Source organism: Trichechus manatus, unplaced genomic scaffold (genome assembly GCF_000243295.1).
Source record: "Trichechus manatus latirostris isolate Lorelei unplaced genomic scaffold, TriManLat1.0 scaffold00170, whole genome shotgun sequence".
Classification (NCBI taxonomy): Eukaryota; Metazoa; Chordata; class Mammalia; order Sirenia; family Trichechidae; genus Trichechus; species Trichechus manatus.
In genome coordinates this window covers 2,133,655-2,143,619 of record NW_004444106.1, presented here as the reverse complement: position 1 = coordinate 2,143,619, position 9,965 = coordinate 2,133,655, and the positions used below count along the sequence as shown (strand labels likewise).

Here is a 9,965-nt window from a genome sequence, read left to right as displayed (position 1 = left end):
GGGCCGCCGGCTAGAGGGGGGTCACGGGCTGGGCGTGGGGCAGGAGGGCAGCGGGCCGCCGGCTAGAGGGGTGTCACGGGCTGGGCGTGGGGCAGGAGGGCAGAGGGCTGCCGGCTAGATGAAGGTCACAGGGAGGGAGGCAAGGGGAGGAAGCGGAAGAGAAAGAAAGGAAAGACGGAAACTATTAAGATGGGAAACAACCCCAGTGCTCATCATCAGGAGAACGGATAACCCCCTGTGGGCCAGCAGTGACTACTGTGCACAGTGGAAATGAAAAAAAGCCACAGCCACATGGGACAGTGTGGATGACTCCCAGCAATGGTTTTGAGTGAAAGTTCCAAAAGGTCATCTACAGCCCAATACCCCTTTATAAAGCTAAAAAACAATAAAGGCTAAGCACACCATTGATGAGGCACGCATGTATATATAAAACAAACTATACCAAAAAGAGAACAAGGGGCTGCTAAACGATAGAGCTCAAGGCCACGGGGTGTACGCAGGTAGATGCAAGTTTCGGTTCTCAGGGTGGGGGAGAGTTCTAAAAGTTCCTTATATTTTCAGTAAATTTTTAATGAATTATATTAATAATAAATTAAAGAAGGCCATGCAAAACCCACGATGATATCCGGTCACAAACCACAAATAGTGATTAATCCAGTTTAGTGGATCTGATATCACTTAGAAATAACCAACCAACCAACCAACCAAACGGCTGCTTCCTTTGTGTTGAGCATTCTGTCAGCCCATTTTCTCTTCATGCCAATGCTGGTAACAGGGTATGGTCCCATTTTACAGATGAGGAAGCTGAGCCTTAGAGATGTGAAGTAAGTTGGCCAAAGTGACGCAGCTAATACAGAGTGGCCTGGGTCTTTCAACCAGCCCTGTGGCCCCAGGTCAACGCTGCGCTGTCCTGGAGAGAAGGACTGACAGGGTGGCCTCCCAGTGCCCACGCTCCCCTTACCAGCACCGAGCTGGGAAGCTCCTCTTGCTTGCCGTCCTCCTGCTCCAGGCCCCGGGGGGCTACAGATGGAGGCTGCTCAGCCCGGAGCCCTTGGTTTTCCTCAGTCAGCCGCTTCACTTCGTGACTCAGGCACTTGTGGGAGGTGGCCAGCTCTGCCTGGGAATGGGCAGTTAGTACCAGGTGATGAGGGGCACAGGGTGCCTCTATTTCCCTGTGAAGTCAAACCCTGGACCCTCCCAGCCATGACTGACAGGCAGGGCGCCCCTGCCTTCCTTATCTACTGAGAAAGGAGAACATCCTTTCTTAAGTGTCCTCAGCCACCAAGCCCATTTCCACCCTGCCCCATTGATGGGAGGTTACACCCCGGCAGCCCACAGGCAACATCTGGCATTTTACTTGGTCCACATGGTTTTTGTAAACTTTGAAATAAGTTGCATACTTTCAAAAAAATTGGGAGACATCACAAAGATATCCAGATTTCTGGCTTCCCTTCAAACCCCAAACAATCTGGCAGCATGGATCCTGCATTCCCACAGGCGACAGTCAGTGGAGCCCTCCAGACACATGCTGTCTCCCAGCTGGCCTGATTCAACCAGTCACCTCTGCCCTCTGATCTTGCTGAACATGTTTTCACAACCTCTGAACTTAATCCTCATGACTCTGCAAACTAGGTCCCCTTAGCTCAATTTTATAGATAGCAGCGCTGAGGCTCCAAGTCTACAGAATTAGCTCAAGATCACACAGCGAAGCAAGCCCCTGCACAGCCCAGCACTGAGCTGCCCCTGAAACCCTTTCACCCATTGGGCACCAACTATAGGGTGCAGCCAGAGTGGCTGAGGGGCAAGGCAGGTGCCTCAACTTTCCATGTTCCCCCCACCCCTCTAATTCCTGTCATACTCCTCTCTCTCAGCCCGGCCCTCACCATCTGCAGCTGAACCCGCTCCTGGGCCTGGCTCACGGTCCCCTGCAGGGTCCGCAGCAGCTGCTCCGAGTTCTGGACCTGGGCTAGGAGTACCTGCATCTGTGGGTGGAAGGAGGGTGAGGGTGAGGCCATGGGCAGCCCCCTCGGAGAAAGTGGGTAGGAGGGGACCTGCAGGGGCCAGAGCTGAGCTGAGACCCACCTGCTTGGCACAGTCCTCATTACTCTGTCTCAGGCCCTCTTGCAGCTCGTCCCGCTCGCGGCTGAGGCTCTCGAGGTCCTTCTGCAGCTGCCGCCCCTGCCACAGAGCCCTGACTTCAGCCTCTATCTTCCCAGAGTTGGCCCGCCCCCTCCCTGCCTCTTATCCCGTGCCTTCTGCATCTCGGTCTGCAGTGCCATCATCCACACAGCCCTTCAGGCCCAATACCCAGGAACCAACGCGACCTCACCGATTCTTCCCCTTCCTTCACTCCCCACGTCCCACCCATCAACAGGCCCTGACACTCTACCCTCCAAGTGTATCCCAATCCATCTACTTCCTTCCATCTCTGCTGTCACCTCTGGTCCCAGCCACTTCCTCCTAACCTCCACCGCATCTCAGATCTGGTCTCCTAGCACCTCTTGTTTCCCCTGGCCCCTACAGTGTCTTCCTACACAGTAGCCCAAGTCATGTTTTAAAAGCCTAAAGCAGAGCAGGCCTCTTCCTGGCTTACACCCTCTGGAAGCTTCCCATTGCTCTTCATCTAATATCCAAGCTCCGTGGCAGCCCAATGAGGCCTGACCTCACAGGGACCCTTCCTTCCTGATCTCATCTCTCCTCTCTCCACTGCACACCATCCTCCCACCTGGTGGCCTTCCTATTCCTCAGACACACCACGGTCTATTCTTCCTCAGGGCCTTTGACCTCTGAAGGCCCTGAACTTCAAAGAGTGCCTCCTTTTCATCATTCAGGTCTTAGCTGGGGGCAGCTAGTCTCCTGCACTGCTCATCTCTACCCTGTGACCCAATTCCGTTTTCTTCTGAGCATCTCACTCCATCACATTATCCTCCTTAGGTATCCGTGTGCGTGTTTATGTCTGACTCCCTTCCCTAGGAGGAAACTGTAAGAGGGTAGGAGTTTGCCTTCTTCACTGGGGCCTCCTCAGCTCTAGCTTGGGGCCTGGTCCCAGCAGGCACTCAGTAAGTGCTTGGAGAAGGGAGACATGGGAGCATGCATGCACACAGGCCATGCCCACTCCACTCACCTCTGTCTGCAGCTGCTCCCACTGGTTGTCTGGGACAAGCTGATAACCAGGAGGGGGCAGGTAGATGCCCTCAGGGACCAGGGTGCCCGTGGACACCAGGGAGGCTGTCTCTTCCTGCTCAGGGCTGAGGCCCTGGCGGCTATGGGGCATGGAGGTGCTGCTGCTGGCCCCACCGCCAAGGGAGAAGGAGGATATGGAGGCGCTGTCGTCACAGTTGTGGGCAAAGGCCTCAGCCGCTGCACCCCCGTCTCCACTCAGCTCCTCCAGAGGCTCCAGTGGGGGAGACGGGTCCCGGGACAGGGGCAGCAACTCCGTGGAGCCGTGCAGGGAATGGGGGTGCTGGGGCCGTCTCTAGGGAGAGGGGGGCGGGGAAGAGGCTGGGGTCCGGGGTCCTGTGGCCCCCCTTCTTCCCTCCTCGCCCCCAGCTGCCCCTCACCTGGATCTCTTGAATCAGCTTCTCCGCCCTCAGCAGCTTCTCCTTCAGCTCCTCAATCTCCTGCTCCATGGGCAGCACGATCTCCCGCAGTTTCTCGGAGTCCTCATGGGCCTGGGGGTAGGGAGTTGGCAGTGACAGTCCCCTCTCCTGACTGCTGGACCCTCAGGTTTGCTCAGTGCTTTCTCTCCAAGCCCATCAGCTCTTCCAGTCCCCTCAAGAAAGCACTGTTTCCCTCCCCATCCCATTTTAGAGATAAGAAAACAGAGGCTCTCAGAGCTTACAGGACTTGGCCTCAGTCACATGGCAGGTAAAAGGGCAAAAGTCAGGACTATCTTCCTGCTGCTCACTGGCTCACACTTTTCTTCCCCAACATCCATTCTCCCTTTTTTCTTTTGTCATAGAATCACACACATTGAGTTTCTCACAAGGTCTAAATTCTAGAATACCATCTACATTTCTCAGCTTCCCCTGCAACAAAACACGGCCATACGATGAAGTTCCAGCTAATGAGATATAAGCAGATGTGCCACGTGCAAATTCCAGGACAATTCCTTACAGAGAGAGGGTGTGCCTTTCTTTACTCCTCCTCTCCCCGCTTCTTCTTGCTAGCTGGAGTGGGGACATGATGGCTGGCACTCAAGCAGCCATCTTGGACTATGAGGCCTATGGCAAAACAGCAGTATAGGAGCCTGAGTTCCCAGTGACTTGCAGAGCTGTCACATCAGCCCTGGAATGCCTACCTTTGGACTTTTAAGAAAAGTAAACGTCTATCTTAATTAAGCCACTGTTAATCTGGACTTTCATTCACATGGCTAAACCTCATCCTAATTGCTATATTCCCTCATACTCCCATCACCACCACACTGCTGACCATTTCTTTTCGGTCTCTTTTCAGGCTGGGAATCCTGGTGAATGTGCACAGCCAACAGCCTCTGGACATGTCCACTTGGATGTCCCACAGGCTTCTCTAACCAAGTACAGCCAAAACTGAACCAACTCACTGATGCTGTTCCTCCTACCACAAACACTAGGTCAGCAAGAACGGCCCTGCCATCTGTCCAGTTGTTCAAGGCAGAAGTCTGCCAGTCATTCCTGTCTCCTCCCTCTCTGCCACCACCCCCTTCCAACTCACGCTGCTTCTACCTCTTGAATGGCTCTCAAATCTGTCTCAAACAAGCTCAGTTTAACTCTCCAAATCTCTTATGTGAACAGTGGCAAGAGGCAGGGTAAGCCTGTGTGGCCCAAACAAAACACCTGTCATTCTGTCTGAAGACCTGGGTTACATGCTCTGCAGATGCTCCGTGGAGGGATGGATGGCTGAACTCACGGGCTGTGCCAGGACTGGAATCGATCTTCTGCTATACTAGGTGGCTTTAATTTAGCAGAGTCCACCCTTCACCACCCTGCAAAACTGCTCCCCAGAGAACACCCTGAAAGCAAGCAGCAGCCGCTGCCGGGAAGCTGTGGGCTAGAAGCCTTCCTTTCTTGGGCTCCTGTTTTGGTCTTTGTCTTTCTAACCAGGTAATTTACTCCATCTCACTGAACCTGTTTCCTCCTGCATAAAATGAGGTATTAATAAATATCTATCTCACAGGGCTGCTGTGGATCAAATGAGGTAACGATGGGAACTCGCTTGGAAAGATGATGACTTTGGTAATATGTGCTTGCTATTATTATTAACATTAGCAATAACAATAATAATAATAAAGCCAAATCCATCGTCATCGAGTCAATTTTGACTCACAGCCACCCTACAGGACAGAGTAGAACCTCTCCGATAGGGTTTCCAAGGCTGTAATCTTTATGGGAGCAAACTGCCACATCTTTCTCCTGCAGAGCAGCTGGTAGGTTCAAACCACTGATCTTTTAGTTCACAGCTGAGTGCTTTAACCACTGTGCTACCAGGGCTCCCAATAATAATAATAAGGGAAGTGATATACCACAAAGATTGAGAATAAAAACTTTAGAACCAGACTGCCCAGATTTAAGACTCAACTCTGCTTCTTTCTAGCTGTGCAACCCTGGGAGAATTACTGACTCTCTCTGAACCTCACCTTACTCATCTGTTAAATGGATCTAATGCGCCTACCTCACAGGGTGAAAGATTGGGAAGATTCCTTCTGTCAAGCACTTAGCACAGTGCCTATGGCATGAGAGGTATTCTTAAGTGTTCATTTTCTTTTCCCTTAATTTTGGAGGCAAACTGACTTGCCCTAGGTCACCCCACTAGTTGGCGGCAAGCCAGAACCTTGCCTCATGTGGAGCTAAGCACTCCGCAGTATTGGTAACTCTGTGCTATACCCAGAGTTATTACTGGGTGCTCCGCTCCCAAGTGATCTGGAAATGGAACACCAACAATCCCTCTGCCCCACTGACTTTGGCTGCCTCGACCTCTTTCCAAATCCAGGGGAGGAGGGGAGCCATCTCAGCCCCAACCTTTTCCATCTGCTTCTCCAAGGAGTCCAGAGGGTGAGCGCGGGACAGCAGCTGTTTCAGCCGGCCCAGCTCCCGCTCCTTCTCCTCGCAGTCCTGCTGCTGCTGCTGCCATTCCTGTTTCAGAGAAGCAATTTGGGCTTCATAGCTGCTGATGGAGTCTGGTGGGGCAGGAAGGGCAGGGAGAGGGAGAATCAGTGCACATGCCCCACCTGTGCTGAGTGGGGGCTCTCAACGCACTGATTCTCTGCCAGCAGTTGACCATAGTGGTTAAGACAGTAGCTTTGCAGAGACGGACCTGGGCTTGAACCCTGACTCTGCTACTCAACTGCCATGGCAGCTGGGCAATCACTTAGCCTCTCTGCCCATCAGTGTCCTCAAGCTGCAAAATGGCGATACTGATGCTAACTTCACGGGTTGTTAAAGGATTAAAGGAGATGACATATATAAGGTGTTCAGCCCTCTTCCTGGTACACAATAAATACTTCACATATGGCATCTACTCCTATTAACAAGTACCAATAACAATCAATGTTTAATCGTAGTAATAAATATTCTGGACCAGACTCTGAGCTGGGCTCTGGAAATACAGGGAGGTGGAGATGGTATTGGGTGGAATATGGACATTTTTTATTTTTGGTAAAACCTGGTTATTTCTTACTTGCATAGTTATTTATGTTAAAGTGTACTAACGTTGAGAGTAAAGGTTTTGCCGGCAGACTGCCTGGGTTCAATTCTTCTGCCACTTTCTGGCTGTGTGGACCATAAACCAAAACAACCAAACCCATCGCCGTCGAGTCAATTCCGACTCATAGTGACCCTATAGAACAAAGTAGAATTTTCCCATAGGGTTTCCAAGGAGCAGCTGGTGGATTCAAACGGCCCGACCTTTTAGTTACCGGCCGTAGCTCTTAATCACTGTGCCACCAGGGCTCTGGACCACAAGCAAATTATTTACTTCTCTGGGTCTCAGAGACTCCTCTGAAAGATGGAGATGGATAATAGTTCCTACCTCAAAGTTTGTTATGAAGATTAAATACCTGTAAAGCATTTAGCACAGTGCTTGGCATACAGTAAGTTTCGATAAATCCTACCTATTGTTACTATTTTCTTATATAGTAGAGTTAGAAAGTTTCTTTTAAAATAAATTCACTTAAGTTTTAAGAAAGTGGATCTATTTAAAGAACAGTATTAAGTAAATAACAGGCTAGGGCATACGAGCATAAGACCACACTGCATAGGTGTTAAGTGGATGCCTGAAATGCGGGAGATATGGCCCTAGAGAAGTCTGGAGCCAGGAAAGGTATTTAGAAAGGGAAATGCCGTGGTGTGATGGGTATTTTAGGAAGTTACTCTGGAAGCCAATGTCAAGGCCAGATTAAAGAGGGAGACCTGTGAGACGGCAGGGGTGACAGTCCAGGAGAGAGTTGACAAGGGTCCCACTACAGCAGTTGGTGGCAAAAGGCTGGGGACAGATTCAAAACCTATTTCAGAGCCTCAGGCCTCTGACAGAAGGAGGAAACAGGAAAAGTGGCTGCGGGTCTGGGGCAAAGGGGAGCTGGGCATCCCAAGTACCAATATCGAGGATGAGAGGTGGAAGAAGCAGCAGAGGGACGGTGGGGTGCGCATGCAGGGGCAGCTGGGGAAACCCAAGGCTTAGACTCAAATCTCACAGAGACTGGGACCAGGGCTGGGTCTGTGTAGTCCAGAGAGCCAGACTAAAGGGAAGGGAACTGAGAAGTGCCCTGCTCATCTTCAGGGTTGATCAGTCATCAATGAGGGACAAGCATAGACATGGGACAAGGGAACAGGTCCAGGCTTGAAGCTAAACTTAGCTTAACTGGCAGTGCTGCTGCGAGCATGTGCAGGGCCCCTATGCAAAACAAAGGGCGCCCATTCCCCTGCTAACCTACCCAGAGCTTCTCTGTGCCCCAACATAGCTTGGCTGAACCCTTTCTTGTCACACACTCCCCCATACGGGGCTGATGGTTAGAGTGCAGGGGAAGCTCCTTCTCACCTTTTAGGATAGCCTGCAATGAGGCCACCTCCTCCTGGCATTGCCGCTGCACTGCAGCCACAGCCTCGGCCTTCGTACTCTCGCTCACCTCCGCCACAGCCTTCATGGTCTCCATTTCTGCCAGGGCACCTGCCAGCTCGGCTCGAAGCCGGCGGAGCTCCCCAGACTCGGCCTCAATCTTTGCCCCCTCCTGGGGCTGGTGGGCCAGCGCTGTGGGGGGCAGGGATCAGCCTCCCTTCCCATCACTTCCTGGATCCCCAACACCCCTGCAAATCTGCATCCTGCAAACTAGGACTGCGGCCAGAGCGCCCCTACATTCACCTGGAGCCACCCCACTCACCTGCCCTCGCCCCTTCCCCACCTCCTACTAACTAGCTCCGCCTATGTTGCCTGGAGCCCCGCCTCTTCCCGGTTTCTCGGTTCGCCCAATACCCACTTTTCTGCTGACTCGGCTCCTCCCATGCAATGGCCCCGCCCCGTCTGCACACCTGGTCCCTCCCCTTTCTTCACTGGGCCCCACCTCTCACCTGTCAAGGCTCTACCGTTCGAATCGTCAGACCACGCCCCCTTCGCCGGTGGCTCCAGGCCCCGCCTCCCGCCTTTCACGGCGGCGTGACCCCGCCCCCTCTCCAGGCTCACCCTCATCACCCCCCATACGCCGGCTGCTGAGCTCGGCCCCACCTCCGGCTTCACCGCCCTTCGCGTGCATGGACGCGCCCTCACGTACCGACCCCCGGCCGCCGCCGGCTGTCCTCGCCCGCCGCCGCCGACGCAGCTGCCGCCATTGCCTCAGTGGAAACGGTGGATTCCCGCACTCCCTAGTGACCGCGCTCACCGTTTCCGGGTCCTTTCGGTTGTTTCCGGATCCGCTCGGCTGTTTCCGCATCGGACCCGGGCTCAGTCAGAAGGCGGAGATGAGGGAAGGAGTGCAGAGCCTGGGCCGAAGATTCCCGAGTCGACACCAGGCCCCGCCTCGGCCCCGCCCACTCCCGCCTCCTTTACTAGCCGCGCTCTTGGGTGGCAGACGCCCGCCCTTCAAACCCCAAAGGAGTGCTTTCTTCAAAGGCTCTCGCTAGCGTCTCCGCGTGACGTTGGAAGCTCTGCCCAAATTACATCTCCTCCGGGACGCCTGCCGGTCTCTGCCAATGGAGGGCGAAGCTCGCTCTGTCTTCGGAGCCTGGGAGTCAGCCTTTGATCGGCCCTTGCCAGCCCTTCCGCCGGAGCCAGGCTCACGTTACAGCGAGTTGTGGCCGGCCCTCTCTGCACCTCCGCCCTTGTGGAGCGTCACTCGGGGCAGAGCTGAGGCGGCTTCATTTTCTAGGTGCTTCTGAGGCCCCGCGTTGTTGTGAACCAGTTTTAGAAGTCGGAAACTTCCACGTCCCCGCCCCCATTCTGAAATCCAGCCAGTCACCGCTTCCTTCTAACCCTCTCTCCCCGTCTCAAATCCCCTCTCAAATCCCTTCTCTCCTCCCCTGGCTACTGCTCTAGGTCAAGACCTCATTATCTGCGACCTCCTCATCCAAGAGCCTACCTGACGTCTCCCCTGGTGACAGGCAACTCAAACTCATATTCAGAAGTCTGGATTCCCTTTTCCCGAACCTGTTTCTCCGTCGGTAAAGGACACCCCAGGACCCTGGAAGCCCTTCTTGATTCTCCTTTCCTTCTGCAAGTCCTGGATGCTCTACCTCTAATGCACTGATTATTCCAGAAGGTGTCTGTCCCATTTTCTCCATCTCCAGTGCTAACATCCAGTCCCATCGTCTCTCCTGAAATTCCACAATGCCTCCTAACTGTTCACGTTGTGTTGACTCTTGGCCGCTTTAGTTTTATTCTCCTCAAGGCAGCTGGAGTGATGTTTGAAGAACAGATCATGTCTCATCCCTGCTTAAAACCTTCCAGGTCAATCTAATATGAAAATGGGCAAAGGACATGAACAGACATTTCACTGATGTCAC

At 53.2% G+C, this 9,965-nt stretch overlaps 1 protein-coding gene across 1 annotated transcript in view; it reads right to left on the bottom strand.

Annotated features, from left to right (window-relative positions):
* Positions 1 to 9,282, bottom strand: part of RABEP2 (rabaptin, RAB GTPase binding effector protein 2) — an 11,482-nt gene extending 2,200 nt beyond the window's left edge. Inside the window, exons 1-9 of the mRNA XM_023741011.1 lie at positions 9,124 to 9,282; positions 8,738 to 8,945; positions 8,011 to 8,220; positions 5,997 to 6,154; positions 3,561 to 3,671; positions 3,125 to 3,475; positions 2,083 to 2,178; positions 1,884 to 1,982; positions 962 to 1,117 (exon numbers count right to left, since the gene is read on the bottom strand). Of these exons, the coding sequence (XP_023596779.1) occupies positions 962 to 1,117; positions 1,884 to 1,982; positions 2,083 to 2,178; positions 3,125 to 3,475; positions 3,561 to 3,671; positions 5,997 to 6,154; positions 8,011 to 8,220; positions 8,738 to 8,795 (1,239 nt within the window). The 5' untranslated portion in view covers positions 8,796 to 8,945; positions 9,124 to 9,282. The remainder of the gene's footprint in view (positions 1 to 961; positions 1,118 to 1,883; positions 1,983 to 2,082; positions 2,179 to 3,124; positions 3,476 to 3,560; positions 3,672 to 5,996; positions 6,155 to 8,010; positions 8,221 to 8,737; positions 8,946 to 9,123) is intronic.
* Positions 9,283 to 9,965: the final 683 nt, after the last annotated feature.